This window comes from Corvus kubaryi, unplaced genomic scaffold (genome assembly GCF_017639235.1).
Source record: "Corvus kubaryi isolate FWS band 111438036 unplaced genomic scaffold, C.kubaryi_AGA036_p1.0 37256, whole genome shotgun sequence".
Taxonomy (NCBI): Eukaryota; Metazoa; Chordata; class Aves; order Passeriformes; family Corvidae; genus Corvus; species Corvus kubaryi.
The window spans coordinates 8,465,755-8,489,381 of record NW_024581076.1 but is presented as its reverse complement, the minus strand read 5'-3'; the positions used below and the strand labels follow the sequence as shown (position 1 = coordinate 8,489,381).

Below are 23,627 nucleotides of genomic sequence, written 5' to 3'. Positions count from 1 at the left end.
AACAGTAATAATTGGAAACTCACAGCTTGGTTTCTTCTCCATGAACTGCCTCTTGCAATAGATAACGCAAAGGATGAGAAGAGCCAAGAGCACTGTTGCAAGTGCACTGCAGATAACAGCTGCCAGAGCAGTGTCTCGAGGACTGGAAGCAGTTGAAGGGATCTTCACAAGATTTACCTTGGTGGTACCTGAAATATAATTAAATAATAATTAAGGCAAACTGCAGACATTTCCAGAATATAGTCATGTAAACGAAAATCTGGGAAACAGAAGAGGCTTGTGGCCCAGGAAAAAAAGAGAATGTTTCATCTGCTAATGGATCAATTGCACATATAAATAGATATGATCAACAGCAACCTCAGTATGAAACAAAGTCTTAGAAAAGATACATTGCAAAATATGTGATAATGAGTGGAGATGCACACAGACACATTCAGACTGTCCATGAGAATGGAATCAGATCCTCATCATGAAAACAAAGACATCTGAATGTTTAATGTCACATGAATTTAATATGGAGAACACTTCCTAGCATAGAGTTGAGAGAGTGACCCACTAGAGGGAGTCACAAATACATGAACTTCCCTTAAGGAAACTTTCTGGGCACTGAGACACCCCCAGAAGTTCAAATGCTGTCAAAATTATGATCCTGCTTTGTTGCATATGTCATGGCACCGTGGTCATTTCCAAGATCAAACCTAGGATTTCAACTCTGATGACTTTTTTTCTTCAGTGATTTTTCTTTTAATACTAGATAATCCCTCTAGTCAACATTCAACAAACTGAATTTATATCCGTATTAGTAAAGACTTAAGTGATGTTTCTAGCTTTGACAAATGTTGCTACCTTTAGGTGGAAGGCGAAAAATATTTTTAAAGGATCCAAACTTTAACTACAACTGTTGAAACTACCTTAATTATGTATTTTAAAATTAAATTATCTTTTAAACAACTTAAGAATTTTGACAGCCTGCCTATTTCATCTACTTTAAAGTCCTCCTAAATTCAATGAGAAAAAGGAATAAAACACAGAGTACTTCTATGACAGCAAATTTTTAAGAAGCCACAATCTGTACTTTACTAACTTACAAAAATAAGTTAATGTGCCTGTTTATCCCAGAAGATATTTGGTTAAAACCTAAAGATTATAATATCCGAAGAAATGGTCCATACAGTCATAAGTTTAAATTGTGAAATAAATATCTGTCAGAGTATATTAAAACCTCTAATCAGATTGTACATAAATACAATTGTTCAATATCATTACTGCAATTTCATAATGGCAGGAGAGAACTTCCTAGATCAGTTAGTGCAATCAGTGGAATTGTATTACTCAGGAATTTTCCACAATAATTATGTATTTCCTCTACACACATTGAACATGGGCACCACAGGGTTTGTGATACCATATTACTTTGTTATAATGCCTAGATTGACAAAACCTAGGCATCTTGAAAAATCAACTTAATTCTAAGTCTTTAGACTACCTAATGCCAAAGAAAACACTACTTCTATGAAATAAAGAATCCAGAAAATTAAAGAAATAACCCACCAAATGTATTAAATAAAAACAGTTTCTGTGGCTTACAGTATCATGCAGTTGCTAGTAAATGCGGTAATATAAAAAGGTGGAGAGATTAAATCATGGCCATTACACAGAAGAAAGAAAGTTTAGTTGCTCATTTCCTGATTTCAGCATGAAGTTACTGCATTTACATCTGCTTAAATATTTCCATTTACCTTCAATTTGTACTATTTTGTTCCACTGTCACATCAAAATCTGAAGAGCAAATTTATAGCAGATCTTTTTTATATGCTTTTGACTTGCCAAATTGCACAGAGTGCAGCAACTGGGGAAAGTACAAGAGAGAGACACAAAAATGACCAAGGAACTGGAGATTCTCTCTCCTACAATCAAAGTTTGAGAGCTGGGATGGCTCGGGATGGAGAAGGCTCAGAGGAACCTCATTGATTTGTATAAATCCTTGGAGGGAGTGTGCAGAGAGGACAGAGCCAGGCTCTTTTCTCAGACCAGAGGTGATGGACACAAACTCAAACACAGGAGGTTCCCTCTGAACATCAGGACACACTTTAATAACTCTGAGACTGACTGGCCACTGGCACAGATATATTTGCTCTTACATAGTTATTACCTATCCATCTCCTCATGTTCTCCAATAATTACTATTAATCACAGAGCTAAGTTCTATGGCCTCTTTTCCAAATCTTCAACGTTAATTTTAAAGAAAATGCAATCAGTGTCATAATCTTTTTGTCATAACTTGCTCCTGCTCTTGGCAGGAGCATCTCAATCTTCCACAGAGAAAACATTTTACTCAGTTTCTAGGATTCTTGCAGCTGTAGTTTTATGTTTATAGTTTTAGCAGACTGAAGAAATTTCTGCATGAAGTTCCAGGATACCTGTGAGAGCAGTAAATCTATATAAAAGCCTGTCTATATAGCAATGTGTACTGGCTTTGGTGTGAAGATCAGACTCTGCTTTGGTATCAGGTTTTCAATTCCAGTCAACTGCCTGCTCTAATCTTTAGAAGGTTAAAGACAGACTGGACAAGTATTTAAAAACCAGACAATAAAACAACCGATCAGAACATCTTCAAGTATTTTTTGTATCAATATACCTATTTGTATTAATGTACATAAGAGAACTAAACAGTTCTTAGTAATTAGGCCTTCACAATTTGCAGAAAAAAGAATGGTCAATTTTGAAGGGCAAAAATGAAATAGAGCAAGGGAGGTGAAGCTTCTCTATTTTTGTCTCTCTTCATTTGCTCACAAAATACATGTATTTTCAAGTATGATTACATATTATGTGTTCTTGGAAAACATAAATTATATATTTCTTTAATGCCCATCAGCAATATTCAAACTGGAAATACAGTGATTTCATTTTAAATAGGGATGGCAAGATTTAAAATTTTTTTAGCCATCTAGATGTTTAAGATTTGTTTTATTTGGTTGATTTTTTTTCACTTGAGAAAGCAATTTTCTATTCCTGAGAATGCCTACCACTCATCTTCACCTTCAAAGAACTTTTTGGAATAGCTACTATGAGCAGTCCATTGTAGTCTAGCTCTAATTACAATGATAGTGATCTTCCCTGCAGAGACCAACATTTCAGAAGTGGATTGCTATTGTAGAAGTGGCCCGTTGGGCATTGCTGAACTCTGCTTTCAGTGTTACTCAGACGTGTATGCATTTTCATAAACTCTTTCTTCTCACTGACCATGGTCCCACTTCAGTAAAGCAAGGAGTTGCATCTTAAACTTGTACTTACATCTATTAGATGATTACAAGATTAAATTTAAATACCCAAATAAACACTTTGTGATCTGGATGTGATACATTCAGAAAAGAGGGAGGAGGTGCACACAGTTTTCTGATTCTGGAAAAGCATGTCCATATTATCCACATTTTATTTAAGAAATTGATTTCCTTTTTAAAGTTTTCAGTCTAACATATTCTGAAAATGTGGTTATGTTGAAGAAGAATTACCCAAAATATCAAACTGTCTCCTGTATAATTTTGAACAGTAAGCCTAAACACACATTCTTCCCTTAATTAACCAATATTACATTATAATGGCAGTATATGCAAAGGTGTGGTCCTTAAAAGCAAGTAAAGTTTCTGTTAATCCAAGACAGTTAAACAGCAGTAACTCAGCTAATACGGAACAGATGAATCCCAGCTGTATCACTAAAATTTCTGCCAATAAACGGAATAGCTGGATTTTTGGCCTATTATACCAAACAACAAGAGACAGAGCAAAATGTAAAAAGACTTCTTTTGTCACTTATTTCATGGTTATTTTCTCCAATTTTTTTTTTTTAATTTTTTTTTTTTAATTTTTTTTAAATTTTTTTTTTTTTTTTTTTTTGGAACCATGATTCATTACAGTCGCTACTGGAATCAGCAAACCTAAAAGAAAGCTTTCTGTGTTAGATCAACCATGTTAAACAGAACTTGCAACATTGTATGTTTCTTCCATGGATACAGGAAATATATAATAATTACTAAAGTTGAGGAGAATAAAACGTGCAATATTATGTTTCGGTTTCTTTCTTAACACATCAAGTCAATACTAACCTAAAGACAGCTTTCTCAAAATCACAAACTAATCCAAACTGCACTTAGAAAGCAGTAACATGGTAACATTGGACAGAGTGCCATCTGTTACAATCAGGATTGAAAGTAAGATGCAAAGGTTAAAATGTTGTTAATTCCTGGGATATGGGTATTCCTGGGTGATGGGGGAAAGGAGCCTACTACAAAAAATGTTTGCCCATTACCTTTACGTTGAATGGCCCAACTCAGTGGTATCAACCTTAATTTGACAAGAATTAAGGGCTCAGACATACCCTCAAGTTATGTAATTTAACAAGTTACTGCCTGTCAGCTGAACTGCAGCGGCTATCTGTATGTGTGCTTGATCCACAGAAAAGGCAAGCCAATGTAAGGCAAAGTGGCTTACTTTGAAATTCCTTCATTTTGAAAAAAACCCCCCAAATTGGAAGATATTTATATTAATTTAAAATAAGAAGGCAGTATGTTTACCTAGCCCCAGACAAGCAAAAGTATGTATTATATATATAGACAATTCAGATACTACATGCATAAGATTTGCACATATAGATAAAATACATATGTTTTATATACTACTGAGCATTAACATAAATGGAAAGTAAGTAACCCTGAAAGTATCTTTGAGTCTTTACAAAGCAGCAGATTGGCTCCCTTCTCCTGATCTTTCAAGTAGGAGGTAAGAAACTTTATTAAACATTGCTGTTGGAGACTGTGGTAAACAGTGGGGACAGAGTCTCCCAACATCTGTAAAAGGACAGCCCTCTGCATGCACGGCCTACACCCAAAAGTTCATCATGTCAAACCACATTTTTCAAATGTGCTCCAAGTGCAGACTTTAAAGCCTTTAGCTAATGGTCCACAACTTTTGGGTTTTGTTTGTTTTGGTTTGTTTTATTTTGCTGGTTTTGTTATTTTTTTAATAAATGTACCAAAAAGCCCTAGGGGAGAAAATGACTATTCAAGTATTTATCCATTGTTTGGAAATCCTGAGAAAAATGCTTATAAATTAAAATCTTTGAAATTTGGTGTATTCATTTCCAAGACCATTTCTCTTGCACTGTGTATTTTCACAAACTCCAGCTGCTGACAGCCTTTTATGTTTAAAATGGTAAAACAATTGCACTGTGTATGTGAATTTAAAATATATATGAATTCCACAGTACTGGATACATATCTCAATGTCTGTAAGGCATAGCCAACCTCTGCAACACATTTTTCTTTTAGCAATTCATAGATGTGAAATCTTGGTATTACCATGGTGATCTAAATTGAACCACTATATGGGCACAAAAGTAACATTGTTTCATACATAAAGCTCTCAACTTGGAGAACTGTCCAGCCATGTGAAAATACCACTCCACGAAAGTAATGCCTCAGATCACTGCTACCCTCAAATAACCCGAAAATACCTGAGAGTAAGCAAAAAAAAGTGAGAGGAAGTGGAATAAAACCTGTGTCACTGCTGAACTACATATTCTAGTCCTCAACATAACATAACTGGTTATTAATATGAAAAGAAATCTCTCCTCCAGAAAGTGGAAACACCTCGTGTGATCCGATGGCACCAAGTCTATGTTGCTGTTAATGACTGTGGTGTTGGCAACAATTATCTTTCTGATTTTTGCTTCTAGAAGCCAAGTTCACATCTCTGACAGCTGAGGGTGGGCAACATCTATTTTCTTGAAAACACAACTTTTTTTTAGGTGTTCTCATGTGTTAAAACCACGTCCCATAAAGCTTACATCAGAACATATGATATTGCTAGATACAGCAGAAAATCTATTTTCATACATCACCTCTAACTTGTGCTTTCAACCACATTCTTTGCCACACGTTTTGCGAAATAGAACACACTATTTTAGGCTATCCTCTTGTTAAAATCCAACTGTAGAATGCATCCACCCCACACAGGCTATGAAAGCTCTTTTATCTTTTCAACAGAAAATGAAAGCAGAAATGCTTTGTATTCTGTATGTGCGGTCCCATTTAATGTTTAGGACTACCCGGTTAGAGAACAAAAACATCTCTGTGCAGTATTTGAGTCAATTCACTCTGTTTATGACAGTTTATGCTCTATTCAGTCTCTGTATACACACTCTATCACTCCCAGTCCCAAAACACTTTAACAAGACATTGCCCACGTAAGCAGAGTCTGCATTGCTGAAAAGCAAACCCTGTTCAGGAGGGCAGCTACTGCCATTGCCCATGTGCTAAGGCAAGAGAGGGGGGCCATGTACCCTTCAGAATCTACCTGTATATTCACTAGTTAAATGACAATGGCATGCATGTAAATAGCAGAATAATATCCTTCATGTCTGAAGGTTGTCTCTTTAGCCAATAGAGAATAACCCACTTTCATAAATCAAAAGGGCAACTGAACATTGTGAATTCCATGCATACAGATTACAGATCTGTTCCAAAAGGTTCAAGCAAGCTCTTACAGCTGCTGTGTGATGAGGTTGTAGATTGGTGCATGGATTGGTTTTCAGTAGATTGAAACATGACAGTGTGGAAAGATCTATCTGTGACTATGACTGAGGGCTGGTAGAGCAGCTGAGCTGCCCCTAGGCAGGGAATATATATGCTCTTCCATATACATCTATGTATTTATCTTTATAAATCCCAGTAAAGCAAGAAATGAAATGTAAATCAGTCATAAAAGAGGTTTTGCCTCTCTCTGATTCAATGAGAAGTGATTTCTAACACTTCACTTTCTATCTCAGTTATTTCTCTCCTTGTCCTGGTTCAGCTGTGGTAACACCCAGGGAGTAAAGCAAAAGATTTTGTAACAATTGCAAGCCTGTGTCCGAAGTTTGTTGACATAGAATTTCCATAAACATCACTAATAGTCTATGCAATACCTTTTCAAGAACTATAGCTTTTTTCCTTGCTTTGAAAATGCTTTGTAAAAGTATTCAGCTACCTCACTTGTTTGCAAGCTGTTCTATCATCAGAATAACAGAGTATACTGTGATAAATTTCATTCATAAAGTTTCTAAAGCTTTAGAAAATGGTGATTGTATCTTCAAATAAAAAAATAGATCAATAAGTGATACATTAAGAAAAACTACTATATTTGAATATCAAATTAAGTGCAGGAATAATTTCCTTATTTTGCTCAAAAAAACAACTTTTTGAATTGGCCAAATAACTTATTTAGTCCAGACAGCTAGATGTTCCAGCTCTACTAGAAAATTCAATAAAGTTTTAGTACCTTTCCCTTGTTGCCTCCTGGCCTACAATTAAAATCTGAAATAACTGGGAAAGGAAAATGCAATCCTGATAGTTAGAGACATCTTCACTCTTCAAACTCTCTGTAATGTACTAGTATTTTTTTGTTACCGAATATCAAAAATATAAATGCTAAGGAAATTCTTCCAAGTATTAGCAATCCCATGCAGAAAGAGCCTACTTATAAGTCATGACTAATAAAAAATCAGTACTCAAAGAGATGTGGAAATACACGTGTGTGTGCATGTGTGTTCAACACTGGACAACTTATTACATTAAATTTTTAAAAAGTTATTTTCAAATTGAGAGAATATATGAGATAAAATACAGAAGACTCACAACTTCCAGATTTCAGATAATTCAGAGTAATCTAAAAATCAACACACAAAATATTGATGCCATTGTATTTTGGTATCCATTTTGAAGAGTGACAAAGGGACAAGGCTTAAGCATGCAAAAGTTAAGCTCTAAAATCTGTAATTTTAAAATCCAAATCTATTGGGGAAGCTAGAAGCCTGTATTAGGTCACATACTTCCTATGCAGTGTGAAGAAATGTCAAATACAGAATAGAATCTGAAATACCTGTCATATGAGTAACACAGTTCCATATGTTACCATGCTCAGCCCACAGATATAGAAAACTGGAGAAGGATAATATACTTTGCTCTTCCCATAAATTACTCAGAGAGGAGCTTCTACCTTCTCTTAAAACTATGGAGAACAAAAAAATCTATGATCTCATTTTTAAATTAAATTAAGAGAGAGAAATCACAAGCATGGCTTATAATGCCTTTCAGATGTGACTCTTGAAAGAGGAGGTAATGATGGGGTTCCTGCCTTCTGAGAAAGCTTCAGAGCCCTTTGCCAAGAAGTATGAAAGGAAGACTCTTCTACCACCTTCATGGAGATTGTTTTAGTCACTAGGCTAGAAGCTGAGCTTGGTAAAAGCTCGCTTCTTCTCTCCAATTGAATTTGCCCAGTTGTAAACTTTGGCAGTAAGGGCCCCACTTTGCACAGCCGACAGTCACGTGATACGTAGGCTGGAACAAAATTAAATAAACTAGACCTAGGCTTGCTCAGCACCTATGTTTCTCCTGTTTATGATTATGTTTAAGTATCACTAAGTTACCTTAAATTCTCCACACACGTGTGCACACAAGGCACATGCTGGGGGGAGAAATAAGTCGGCGCTAGGGAAAACAAAAAGCATGTTTACGTAATTAAGACAGTTTCATAATATACTCCACTGAGCTGAATTAAATTCTGAATTAAGGTTATGAGTTGCATAACCAACACTATTAGTATTTTTTAAGTTTTTAACTTTGCAATCTGTTTTCTTTTAAAAGCACTTTTTGGGGGGGTAAGTAATATGAAATACATGGGATTAAATATAAATTTTCAAAATTCTGTAACATAGAGGTCAACACCTTTAGAAGTTGGCCATGCTTATTGTATTACTGCAGGTATCATAAATGTGATTTATTGCAAAGAAGTTACCTACAGTGCATCAGTGTGCATGCACATGCAAACTGTATTACACATGAAAAAGCTGTAGCTTTGACATCAGAAATAATAATAGCTTATGAAAAGCAGTTATTAATTCACCACTTAAAGCTTTGGGGATAAAGTCAAGTTATACAGAACAAAAGGCTGCTATATACAAGATCCTTGCTTCATTATATTACTTAATCTGAAACATAACATCTCCCCTCTTTAACGGAAGTCAGTAGGAACTAGCCATAGAATACAGAAGATATTCTGAAAGGTTATCTTTGAAAAGTCAAGCTCTATAAATGAGATTCATCAGACCAAAGCAAAGATCTGCTTTGGAGAGAATTACCTGAACGTTCTCTACAGGGGATGGGGAGGGCTGGGGGGGCAGATGGGTAGGAGAAAGGCTCTTTTAGGGTGTAATTAGTCTGATTTGTTTTAAACACCACCCATGATCTCTCCACTGAATATAGAGTGAACTTAAGATCACCAGCTCACAGATGCAGCCATTATACACAACCACAGTCAAGAAGGTGGCATCCTACTCTGGTTTTGTAAAGAAGCAATGAAAGGTTTTGGGGTGCCTTTGACTTCCTCTGTTTCAGTTTGCTAACAGATGTTAAACATTTTACACCACTTCCATTGAAAAGATAAAAGTCAGTCACAACTGCAAAATTTGTAACAACTTCTTTACAGTGGCAGAACCCCAGAAAAGTCCAGCAGTATTTAATACCTCACATTCTGCATAGAATATAAAATAGTGTGTAGCAAATAAAGTGAGACATAGAATTATAGGTTTTGCCTAACCTGTGCTTTAAATGAACAAAGGCCCAGTGGGAAATAATATGCAGCAATGTAAATACAACCTGTGTTACAGTAACTATACATGAGGGAATCCCGTTATGGTTGCAGGCCTCAATTCTGGCATATTCTAACTTTAGTTCTAAGTTCTCTTAGAATATGGGCTTTGGTTTGTAAGAGACATTTCACCAAAAAGTAAGAAAAATATTTTTCTAAATTTTTTGTGTTTTTATTTATATAGCAGCGGTGGAAAAAAAAATCTACACTAAAAAAGTCATTTTCCTCTTTAAAATTAATTCAAAAGAAGAAAGAGTAAGATCAGGTTTTAGGGAGTCAGACACAATTATTCAATGTTGGATTGCAGTTTTCATCTAACCTGATACTGGCTTCTAGGTGAAGTATAGAAGTCTGAAGGTCTGAAGGGAAAGTCAGAGCTTGTCACCTTAGGCTCTCTTTCTAAAACAAAGCCAGGAACAGAATCTTTTGAGAAGTAATTATTCTGAAAAGGCTTGAAAGACTGCTTAGGGTTAGTCACTGAAGCTTACCTTATCTGGCTTACCTGAACTCTTGAGGTACCAAATTCTCACCCATGATTGGGAGTTTGGGCTGACAACTTCAGTGCTAAGCATTAACTTTTATATGCCCAAATTAGGATGCATTAATTCCATCTTAAATTTCCACATGCAGACAGGGTAACTATAAATTACATTCAGTAATATGCACATAGAATCATACCACTGGACTGAAAGGAAACTTTACTAAAACTGGTGGTCACAACCCTTTAGTTAAGAAAGCTCTAACAAAGAGCTCATGTTTTTAGGAAGCAGTCACAGGCTGTAACTCAAAGGCACATGTCAGGGCCCAAAATAACATGTGAGATTACTCTATGATCTTTGTAAAAGAGGAGTTTGGCAGCACACTGCTTTAGCACAAGTGAACTGGTAAGAATGAGAATGTGTGAGGTCTATCACCAAAAGAATTAAAGGTGAGCAAATTAGAGGATACAAGTGATCTGTAGGAACATTAGTCTTTCTTCTATAAGGCTGCTTCCAGCTCATGAGGTGTTGGTTTACAATGAATCATTACTGCTAAGGTCCTCAGCACATAACTCTTGTTTTAGAGCTATTGCATTTTATCCTACTTCCAATACATTCCAGTCCTCCAGGTAATTCCAGTTCTCTGCTGTGGTACTTCAGTTTTCTTTTGTTCGACAATGATTTTCTTAATAGGAGGTTGGCAGTATGGAAATTTTGAGCCTAGATGGATTCCATGTTTTCCACTGTATTTTCTTAAAAACAAGAAATTTAAGTGGAACACAGCCTAAGTATTTTGTAGCCGAGCAACTTAAGAGTCATAGAATCCTTAGAAGTCAAAAAAGATCTTTAAGATCATCAAGTCAAATAGTAACTACCAGCACTAAGTAGAATAAAAACCCCAACATACTACTGTGCATTTGTTTAGCAGAGTTTTATATTCACACGCCAGTCACAGCTTGGATTCTGTACCCAAACCCATAGCAGTCAGCATGGATTTATACCAGAGGTACCAAAACTCAATGCTGCTGAAGTGGTGCTAATGCAACTATTCCCAGAATTACCTGTGTGATTATGAGAGATAAATTTGAACCAGTATTTTCAGTCTGAATGCTGCTTAAAAGCATGTTATTAAATTAATATATTTTAAACAGTCTAATGCTTCTGTTATTAGAGGTTGTTTAAAAAGTACTGAATAGTTGTAACCACCGCTTATTTTATTCAGATTATCCCCAAAAACAATAAAGTAAAAATTGACTGAAAAAAACATTCTGCAGCTTTACTGCAATGCATGCAATCCTGGAACAATTTTGAATAACTTAATGGCCAAGTTAAATAAGAACTTTGCAAACCCACTCCATACAGAAAACAGATAATTGCTTATAGCCACTGCAAGCCTGGGCTGAAGGGCTACCCACATTAGTAAGTGCACATAAGAAAATACCATAGGAAATAGTACCTATCCACTACAGGTCACAGATTAGTCCCTTCTCTGTAACTCAGGAATTTCAAGTTCACTTTAATCTAGTGTAATTGAGCTAACCAGCTCTTACATTAAAAAGTAATGATTAAGTTAAATTTCTTGCAGACATTCTGTACCTAAAACAAACATGCAGTATGCCTCTGGCAAAGAAGGATACTAATTATAGGATTGACTCATAAGATGAAAGGTTGCACAAGTTACTACTAGAAACTGAAGTATGGTAAGCTGCTTTGAAAAAACACATTGAAATTCTCATACTCTGCAGTTGAGAATTTAATTTTCTAACTGTACTTAACAGTGTCAAGAAACAAAACTAAATATGCTTGTAAACTGCTTGCTCATATTTTAGATGAACAATCTAGAATACAGTGAACACAGTGATTACTTCATCATTCTATACTAAGGATTTTTTTTAATGTAATGAAGTGAGGTCTACAGTGAGTTTTACTACACAAAAACATGCAAAATTAAGTATTTTTGGTCATTCTTAGCTTTCTTTTGTTATAAAAAACATGGTCTTGAAATGGGTATTTGAGGATTCATTGCTTGACTTTACTCTTAATGCAATAATTCATTCCCTGATTTAACAGGAATCATAAAAGAAACACATCTCCATGGCTTCAGACATCTGTGGGGAAGGATATGCAAGTTCAAAAGTAGTTTTGCATTTCCAGCTGAAGCTTTCACTTGGATTAGCAGATAGAGCTGCCACCTGTGAGTTAGAACAAAGATACAAAATATGCCCTATATGTTGTCCTGAACTGATCAGATACAACCTTCTGAACGCCAGATGGGTACTGCTTGTGTGAGCTCCTATTGCCAGCTGCATGAGCTTGTGATGTGAATTCATGGAACTTGATTCAATTTATTTTAAAAATCATATGCTGAAATTTCTACTTTCATTTTAAGAGATACACTTTCCATCATATTTTAGCAAGCAACGAGGGATGTATTTTCAAAGAGATATAAATTGGAATACTGTGTTCTCTCCAAAATACATTAACACATGCTTTAGTAGATAAAAATGGGTTACATATAATCAGTGCAATTCTCATGCTGAAACTAGACAGCAAAGGGCTTTCAGTGCAATTCAGCTTGGTCAAATATCACATCAACTTCATCTACTTAAAGTTTTACTGGATTCTGACCATATATATTTTATATATTACATTTTCAGGGATTACAAACAAGTAGTGTTAAAAAAAAAGTTTCTATTCCTAATTTATTCTATGATTTCCATCTGTATTATGGAAGCCATTTACATTACATCTGCTCACTCTGAAGGTAATATTTATATTGCTAACACCTTACTAAGTAGGGACTGCTAATACTAGGTTTTATACTAGAGTAGATGATTTTTTTAAAGTTTCAAACTTTAGTACTCAAAATTTTCAGTTCTTTCCCCCCAATCATAATAAATTAACAGTTTCAAGAGGTCCAGAAATTATAATTTCTTTTTCCATTATTTTCTTTTCTGTACATTTTCTGCATAGTTCATTTGCTTTTGTAAAATCAAAAAATTCTTTGTCTGAAGTCTCTGTGATTCTGTCAGCACAGATAGAAATTAGTCATCATGGTCAAAAGTATTAAAAAGGGATAAATGACAACAGTATGGCTACACTGTGTTCACCTAGGAAAGCAAACTCAAAACCCCCACAATTCTAATCTTATCATGTATCTTTAAAAATTTGCAATAACACTTAAATTTACAATTCTGAAATCATTCCTAGCAGCCAAAAATGACAACTGTCACACCTATGGCCCACTGGCAACATTCATGATGCTTAAATACGTAATAGTTAAAAGCAGTGGAAGACAGATTCCCTGTTCTCAGAAATTTAGCCTTCTGTGGCAAGGAAGGAAAAATCCGTTTCCCCCAAAGAATACTAAACTGGCAGGAAGGAAAATTCTTCTACAGATCCAGAGATTAGTATGATTCAGGCATTAAAGAAACGATCCATGTGCTCAGTAATAACCACCAAGTGCTCTTATAGGTGTTCAATCAACAAAGCCAACTCAGCTCTTAACACAAAATTTAAAAGAGCCTGATGTAGAACGACAGGCCATGTTTGACTGTCAGCACGAAAGTCTTTTATAACCTCTGGAATGGCTGTGAGAGACAATCAGCACAAGTGTGGGGCACAGGTTCATCCATTCTGGAAGAGAAAACCTTACAGCTACATCCCACTTACATTACATCACAAGCCTGCACAAAGTAACAGCAGGAAAGGACTAGGAAAGAACTAGGCTTTTTTGGTTTGGTCTTTTTCCTCTGTTGCAAGAGCTACAGCATTCCTTCACTAGTCAGCTAGCTACTGAAGCAGTGATCTGAGTCAGAAGACATCACAGAGACAGTAAACTGTGTATCCTTATAAAGTACAAACATCTTAACTGGCATGTTAAGATAAAAATCAGTTTTCCACCTCCTTATTTATCACTTACTAGCACCAGCAGTCTTTTGCATAAAATGTGATTGCTCTTGAATCAAAGGAAAGAGCACTATTTTCAGACCTGCATAAAAAACCTAACCTTTACTTTTGCCAGTACAAAGTGAGGTTACAATATTTTACAATATCTACAATGTTTATTTACTGAAACATGGATAGTTTTCATTGTTGGTATATCAGTTTAGGCTTCCTTATTGTATTGAATACCAGCCCAATCAGACAGATTTCATATATAAAACCTCTTCACTATGGAACTTTCTACCTATATTTTGATCCAGAAGAATGTATCACAATCCATTTCACACAGCCCTAATTATGGAAATCTGTGTGAAACCAATCTAAAAAACCATGTTTTGTCAAAAGAAAACTCACATATTATAATTATCATATGTAGTTAAAGGAAAGGTTTAACAATTTGCTTGGAAAATGACACACAGAAAAGGGGGATTCAAGCTGAGTTCTCTAAAGCCTCTGGAAAGAAATACTACCAAGACATATGAATTAAAATCCAAATTTTGTTTGGCATTGTACTTCTAATGCAAACTCTGTTACTGAACCATACCCAGGTCTTGCATACTTTGCAGAAATATTTATTGGTATATCAAGGATATTTTGTCTTTACACAGGAAATATTTGCATTTCAGAAGTGTAAATACAATTATAATGAAGGGAAAACAAAAAGACAGTATATTTCTGAATTAAAAGGGGCTAAACCAATTAACAGAGCAGAATGTCTTCTAGTGATTCTTTTGTGCAGATTAATTTCCTGATGTAGAGGATTACTCATTATAGTGCATGAAGCAATACATTAAACCTTTGCAGAGCCTTTACAGTGTCATATACAGTTTTTAAAGTTTCCATTGGATATTATCAACAGACCTCCTTTAGGATTTGCTGGTCAGCCTCAATGCATCTAATAACACAAAGGTAGCGACAACCAAAACAGCGGACTGCCCATTATTTGAGATTAAAGAGCAGAATAATTGAAAGAGAAAGTCTGACCCAGTCACCTGTACTTTACACACATAAAGCAGGAAGTAGGGAGGAAAGTTGAGTTGATTAGTCAGATAATTTAAATGGAAATTCACTAATTTATAGCCCGAACTTTACTTCAAAAACACAACTCAAATTCTTAACTATTTGAACAATTTCTATTCAAGAAAAGAACAGTCTTACTGGTATACTTTCATCAGGATACCCAAACAGGAAAGATGAGCTTTTCCCCTCATTTTGAAAAGCTGTGAGTAGTAAATTAGACTCTATTACTTAACCATGACTGGGTTGCAGTCAGAGTGTGAAAATTATGAACAATGTAATTACCTCAACAAGCGATCTTAGAGCCATTGAGATGTATTGCAACTTATTAATTTGAGAAGGCATGAAACCAGGATCACAAACAGGCCCAGGCCCTGCAGTGCCAAGCACTGCAGCACCTGGACTGCATCCACAATGCTGGGAACCTGCCCGTGACAGGAACATACTTGTGATGTAAGAACCAAAAAGTAACAGCAGGGAGCCAACACACAGTCAGTACACATGATAAGGGATGAATTCTGGACTCAGAGAAGTCACCAAGAAAAGGACTCCCAGACATTATCCCAACCTGCTCTGCTGAGTTTGACATTAGAAGGCACCACAGAACAGACTGTTCAGAGATGAGCAACAGGCCAATCAGCTTGTAGATCCTGATGGCTTCAGTGCCAGCCGGGCACGTAACTGCTCAGTGTTGCAAAAGTCTTTGGATGACCACTGAAGGGTACAGAGAAGTTTGTAGGTGCGTCCTTAAATTCCAATTCCATTACCTCTTGGACCAGCTGTGATAAAAAGAAGGGGTCTGTATTCTCCAATTATACACCTATTAAGAGCATCCTGCCCAGTCTATGCATATGCACTCCCTTCCAGGGCAGTCAGGGCATAGCAGGTAAATCACAAAACCTTTGGCCTAAACTAAAGCTGCAATGTGTCCAAGCCACCTGGACCCAGAATCAGTGGAATACTCCTGGAGATCAAATGAAATATTGTAGGTCCCTTGGGCTTTTAAGTGTTTGCACAATTAGGTAGCTGGCAAGCAAGACAGTTGGTGATGCAATTTTGGGGTCAGAATCCTGGGTCTATTTGAATATTTAAGCCTTATGTATCTCTGGATACTTGACAGAGCTAATGTTACCTATACTAAGATACTCCTACAGCATTCACTACTAGCCTAGCTCTTTCAGTTTGTAGCTTGAACCAGGCTACTTGAAACACACTTAGCGAAATAAAATTTCACCGTGCAAAGAAATCTAAGTTAGATTATAGGTAGCAGGCACAAAATAAGGACCCTGCTTACTGTCATTATAAGAGCTTCAAAGAAGATCAAGAAATTTCAGAAGCTCATTAGCTGAGGTTACTGTAGACTTTTGCAATAGAGGAGAAACACGATACTGACTACTTCTGGTCTACAGAAGTTACTAGTAAGTGACTCAATTCACTGGAAGAGCCCTCACACCTACAGTTTTGCAGAATTAAGCTGTATTAGATGTGATTTGAAATCTTTCTGATAAAACAAATTTTCCACTGTAAAAAATAAACTGAATGGTAGAAAACCTTTAAGGATAGTGCAACAAAGTGGACAAGAGTTTAACAGTTTAGACTGACTGGATGCCCTTAGAGCTTCAGCTTCCAAATCTTGATTCCTTGGTAAAGTGTCTGGCTTACTTAACAGAAATTCTGTTGGGTTTGGGAGTTGCACCTTCTTGCAATGTCATTTCAATTTATAAGCTAAATTTTCTTCCATGGAGAATTTGTGGTGGTCTTTGGTTTGTTTAGGCTTGGGGTTTTTGTTGGTTTTTTTTTTTTTGGTTTGGTTTGGTTTTTTGTTTGGGGTTTTTTTTTTGTTTGTTTTGCTTTTTGTTTTGTTGTTGCTGTTGTTTTTTTTTGAAGAGGAGTAGACAGGACAGCAGATAGAAATGAGGGAAACACTTCTGACATTTCTGTCTACTAACCATAATACATAGGTAGTGGTAACAAGCTACATAATGAAGTATTTCTATACATATAAGGCATAGAAATGAGAGGTACACACAAGGAAAATTGATGAGAGTAAGCTGGGGAAGTTTTACAACATGATTAAACTGTGCAATGTATCTGAATTTCCTCTCCATTAAGTAATACTTCAGAACTATTTAAACTCATTTTACTGGTAACACCTCTGTTATTAAAATAAAGAAAAATCTGCCCTCTGCAACTTTTTTAGAAGAGGAGCCCAACATATAAAGCAAATTCAAAACAATATGAAAAGGAGCTGCTTGACTCTAAGTTATACATGAACCCCAATGGGTCAGAAGCACCTCAATTATCAAGGACGACGAATTGAAAACATTTAGGTTTTCTAGGTTAACTCTCTTTATGATGTGTGAAAGAAATAAAATTGTAATAAAACTTTGTAAGACACGAATAGCAATTCTCATCTCTCTGAAATACCTTGTGGAATTTGTTTCAGACTTCCTGAAGATAAGTTACTCTACCATCAGGTCACATATGGAAAATATCAGACTGACTTACTACATTTTTACAAAAGTGTACATTTCAGTTTTGAAATAATGGGAAGGTAATGTCTCTGTAAGAAAACAGTATTGATATTTATAAGTGAATGATGCTATTATCTGTACTTAAATTAGCTGTCACTACTTATGACTTTTGTGAAAGGTTTATACAATATTCCAGCTGCTTTCTATCACAGTGTTCAACATGGTAAAGAGGAATATGACAGAGGTTGTTAGGCAACCTCAAATCAGAACAAATACTGAAATAAGAAAGAGATATATGTTGGAACAGAACCCAATAATTAAGAATAATTTCATTTTCTATATATTTTCAGCTGCCAGTTGCTTCATGTGCCTGCCTTCAAAGGCTGCTTTACATTAGTAATTCCAAGTTTACTGTACAAAGCAACCAAATAAAAATTACAGAAAAACTTAATTGCTAGAAAAACATTATCTGGAGTCTGACAGCTTTAAAGTTATAAAATTCTGTAAACAGAAAGAAGAAAGTGACATAAATAAATTAAAATTCCACTGTATAAACAGTGGAACTAATGTGGAATTGAATGTCATCCAAAAATTACTCTCAAGTTAAAAAGCTGTATTTATGTTTAATGAAATAATATAAAAAGCTTCAGCAAAGCTGAGACAGCAGGACTTTTTTCTCTTTTACCACTAGTGAAAGTATTTTACAGAATATACATGTAGCCAACAAGCTTCCAGCTCCCCTCTTACAAAACAATGTAAGTTATAACCCTGCAGAGTGCAATTTCTAGGTTTTTATCTTCTTTCTTCTGATGTTTAGTCAATACCCCCAATACCCATTACGCTCACATGAAAGTTTACAAAGTCACAGATTCTAATCTTATTAATGTAAATAAGTAGATTTATATGAAATCTTACTTTTCCTACACCATCTACTTCTATCACCAGGAAAAAAGGAAGTAAAACCAGATTTTAACTCTTAAATAATACTCTTCATTAGTGAAACAACTTACTTTATAGATTTGAAGAGTGAGACAGCTCCAGGACACTTATATTTAGTTCCCAGAAAAAGCAATACCGTAAACACACAGAAAGTAACTAATAAAAAATCTACACAGGAAAACTTAAAGGGATTGTGATCAGTCTTAGTTAAGGCAATCAAGATGTCATAGGAGTTCCTCAAAAGAACAAAATTTAGGGCAGGTAAGATAGGGATGCCTCATGAAAATGTAGTATTTTAACATTTAATGATCTTAATGTATTTTGTCTCAACAAGCCATAGTGTTTACTTTTATTTCTCATCTTACTGTTTATTTTGTAGTTTGAGACATTCTTTGTAATTGAAATGGTTCATGGCAAAAAAAGCAGCACTTTTAGACCTGAGTGCCAGTTTATTTCAAATGCACATGATGTTACAACCAAACTGCAGATATTTCTATTCCTGTGACTTACTCAATGAAACATTTCTGCTTCATTGAAGCAAAGCATGTGTTTATTTCCTGGAACATGTAGAGGCTAGTTTCCCAAGCTCCACACAGAATGGTATCCCTCCCCCAGCTTCCCATGCTCCTTGATCTATGCCATGAAGACAAGCAGTAGTAGTCCTGGAGAAGGAAGAACATTTTTTGCTGGACAACCTGTGCAATTTTTAATGGTGTAAAAAATTATTATTTTTATAAATCTAACAGTGTGGTTACTGGGGGGGGGGGTGGAAAGGACAAGTCTGTTCTTTTGGTAGCCGTTTGGCTGTAAAATACTCTCTTGTGCCTAGGTGTTAATTTCCTCATTTCCTTGACTCTTGCAATTTATTCCAATTTAACTGTTTGTACAGCCAAATTCTACACTGAATTTGCACATAAAAGGGGAACACCATTGATTTTAGATTGATCCAGAAAGGAACAGTAAAGGGAAGTTCTAGGAATGATTTTTGTAATACATCTCAAAAAAGTTCCATGTCACAGGCTCTTCTGCTTCACAGAAAGCCTGTCCAGAAACTAAAGGATGCTTGTGACTCTGGTGCTTTTCTGCATTTTGAGTTGAACAATACAACAGGAACCACTTGTAAGAATAGCTGACATAATAATTCCACTGCTTTAATTTTAATCTGCCATTTTCTTATGGCCAAAAGAAGATAAGAAGTGTGGTTTCTAATGTGGTTTTTTTTTGTTTCTTTGCTAAGACAGACTAGCTGAAAACATAATGGTTGTTCCAAGAAAGTAATGGTATCTTTGGAAAATCTGTTCCTTACCTGAACTGTTCCCACATCTCTCCTTAACTTCTGTCACCACAAGTGTTTTGAGGTCAATGAGCTCATTAGATTAAAAAATAACCTTAAGAAGGGAGTTATTTTAATTCTTTTTCTATCACAGATAGATTCACAATCTAGCTTACTGAGCAGTTTCAGTAACAGTTTAAGCACAACCACTGGGAAAGCACAACACTGGCCTGAGCAGACAGGAGAGTGAACTCTGCAAATCTAAACTGGTACTAAGAAAAAAGAATCAATCAACCATATCAGTGTCACTTTTTCACTTTTTCACTTTTTGACTTTTGGACAGTCTATATTACCTTCTATTTCAGAATTTACATCTGTGATAGATTAGGTTTCCACTCTAATTCCCAGTTCAAAGGATTTGTTTTCTGACGTTCAGATGAGGAAAAAAAAGTCTTCAGGTGAGAAAAATGTCTTCAGTTTACAAAGTGAGCATAAATTGCGATTTTAAAAACATGCTTTCATTTCTAATGTTTAGATGCTGACCTTATACATAAGATTGGTATTTACAGTTTATTTACCTGAACTAAGTAAATTAAAATATAACTGTATCATTGTGTATTTAATTGTCTGACGTTTTAAAAACACACAAGTCATTGTGTCTCCCTGTAAAATTTGCACAAAGGTGATAGCAATTCTCCTGGCCTCTAATACTCTCTTTACTTGTTCATTATAGAATCCTTTCAACTTTGCCTCTAGCAATTCACAAACTTATTTTTTCATGAGTAAATATTTAAACCAGATCTGTTTTAAAATGTCTACAGAAAGGAGATAAAAGCAAGTATTTAGATTTATAGCTAACCGGGTAATAATCAACTGCTACTAGAAAGAATTTGATCCATGTCTCAGCTTTAACACGAACCTGTAGTCCAGGTAGGGGGCTGTGAGCCTTTGTGCCCTTATGGTAATGTTCTTAAGCAAACAAAAGATTGCCACACACCTCAGAGGACAATTAATTCATTGAAACAGGACATTTAAACTTTTCCTTTTCATCTGTAACATAAGAGCTAGCTGCACTAATATTTAACTTTCTGTTTCACCGTGCAAAGAGAGAAGGATAAGAAAGGCAGAGAATTAGAACTCAGTTCTCTGATCATTGAGAGCTTGTCCCACACACCTTGTGGTCTGTCTCCACTTAGCTTCAAGTAAGGCAGTCTTAACTATCAAAATACATCCATTATTGAAATAGACCACTAACATTTTCAGCATTATGTGGAACATGTTTGCTTCCACATACCATTATTTATGATTCCTTACAGAATTATGTTTTTGACTTGGATCTAAATTTCCCCCTATCTGATGTGAAGTAAAACTCAAAAGTATTTCAGTTAATTTAGCTATTATTGTAGGAAAAACTTCCTAGGCTGCTTGAGGAAGGCATGTGCACTTTTCAAAACTGAGGCAGTTGCTGTTAGAACCTGAAGAGCCAACACAAAAATTCTGAACAAAGCCTTCTGAAAACCACAGTGACATATGGCAACTGTACTTCACAGTAGGATTTCTGTTATTTAGGATTTTAATGGGAGGTTAGTATGCAAATAACAAACATTTTAATGATTTCAAACCTTTTATTATATAGCTTCTGTAAAAGCTGGAAATACTTGCCAATTCTCACAACTTTGCAGTTACCATTTCTGTTACTTAGCCAAAGGCGTTTTCCCAGCCATGAGATTAGGGAACAAAAACATCTCTAATCTGGATTTACCACTGCAGCATGTGCCAGAGAAAATGCTCTTTTCCATAGGGTTGCTTGTTGTCCACTTAAAATGAGTAATAGCTTCCTAATGGTTCAATTTAGGATCCAAGCTTAGGCTCAATTACAAAAGCCAAATCACTATAAACAAAACAATTCTGAGTTATTTCAGAAGACTAGGCAACTGTTCTTTCATCACCTTTTCAAAACAATAATTTGTGACTTTGAAAAATATGAAATATACAAGTCACTAGTTACAGTCAAAGCTGAATGATAAGGGACATAATTTCTTCTTCGATTATGTTAGAGAACAGAATTCATATTTGAAGAGCATACTTTCTTAGAAGGGAACAAACAAGAAAAGAGAAAAAAACACATAAAATTAATTCATGAGTTAGAGATCCTCCATTAGAATGGCATTGTTGCACTTTACATTTTACTAATTTTCTTTTTTTGCAGATAAAAAGAGAGTAAAGACAGACGAAAGGGATAATACTGAATTTGCCCAATTGAAGGAATTAAAATACATGTACATATGAAATGGCCTGTTTGTGTTCAAACCCTGTCTAGAAATAACTTCTGCAACTCATTGTATTTGAGTGATTTACTTCAGTAAGTCGAGATCAGCATTTCATTCTTGGCATCAAACCTGACAGTGTTTGATACGAAGAACATACTTTCTAAACACTTCTAAGATTTGTCTAGACTACAAGAATAGTTGAACATATTTGAATGTACTTTCTAGGCTTATGTTACACATGGGCAGGAGTGACTGCTGCAAACACTGGAACTTATTTGACTTATTCGCTTCATAGAAATCTGATTTACTGGCTTTGAATGTTGCAGTCTTTAAAAGCAAAAGTTTTTATAAATGTGGAAAATGTCTGAAAATCTGGGTTTATAAGTTTATTATAAAAGGCACTAAAACTAGAATGGAAACAAAAGAAGAAAGTTTGGCTCATTTGAAAAAAGACTATCCAAGCAATATATGAAATGCTGAAGAATCCTTATTTCATTGAAGTTAATACAATATAAAACTATTGAAAAGTATGGGTTTAAGGCACAATAGTATAATCTTGGTTATATTTTAATTTTATACAATTAAAAAAAGAAAGGATATTTATAAGAAACAGTGTGTATTTATTAAAGTAGCATAAAGTATTTCAGGAACCTGACAATTTATTCTTTCTATGAACAAATGTTTCTGTTTCAACTAGGGGAAAAAACTAAAACACAACTTCACAGTTACAGAAACAAACAAGTAAACCCACGGTTTTCAACATAATTATCTTGAATCACAAGTATTTTTCACTTTATAAACTAGGCAGAAATCAACACAAAACCAATAGTTCACTCCTTTCATTGAATTAAAAACATGATGGGATGTAGACCATCAACAGTCTTGGAAGAAGTGGTAACAAGGCTTCTGCTGCAGAATAAAGAGGTTCTCTTCTTTTGAAGAGATTCTAATTCTCTCATTGGCAAAAGAAAAATAGAAAAACCAATTATTTATTTCCTTCTAACAGTATAAAGGTCTATAAAGTTATTTATCGATATTCGTTCTCACTGTAACCTTAGTATAAAGGTTATTTTTAAAGGTATCAACAAATACCTTTTTGGGTGTCAGGAAAAGATACTACCCCTACCTGACAGTTGGCAGAGGGTCTAAGAAGATTGCCTTTCTTTTGGCATTAACACAGAAATTAAAAAATTATAAGATGACATCAGAAGTGGAGTCAAGACTCCCTGACCTGTGGTGTGACAGGAATGTTTATCTGCAAGGGACTGGCTATTTGTGGGAACTTCTCAATGACAGTACTGGCCCTGATGAAATGTATGAATAAAATCATTTACCAAGAAGAAAATGAGTTTTAAAAAGAGTTTGTAACTGTGACTGTAATTTTTTTTGCCAGGCTTTAAAGTTAAAAGAGAAAATACTCTAAAGCAAAACCAGCACTTACAGTGAGGTTCATAGGGAGGAGGAGGATCACCACAAGGAACACATTCCATGTCTTGAAAGCCTCCAAGCTTAGTCTTCCTATAAAATCTAGGAGATAAAAGAATGTGAA

The 23,627-nt window shown here is 35.3% G+C and overlaps 1 protein-coding gene across 4 annotated transcripts in view; it reads right to left on the bottom strand.

Moving 5' to 3' along the window:
• TNFRSF19 (TNF receptor superfamily member 19) overlaps positions 1 to 23,627 on the bottom strand; it is a 59,030-nt gene that overhangs the window by 9,401 nt on the left and 26,002 nt on the right. For all 4 annotated transcript variants that reach the window (XM_042023972.1, XM_042023973.1, XM_042023974.1 and 1 more), the window contains 2 exons: positions 23,520 to 23,605; positions 24 to 188 (listed from right to left, as the gene is read on the bottom strand). In XM_042023972.1, coding sequence (XP_041879906.1) covers positions 24 to 188; positions 23,520 to 23,605 — 251 coding nt within the window. The remainder of the gene's footprint in view (positions 1 to 23; positions 189 to 23,519; positions 23,606 to 23,627) is intronic.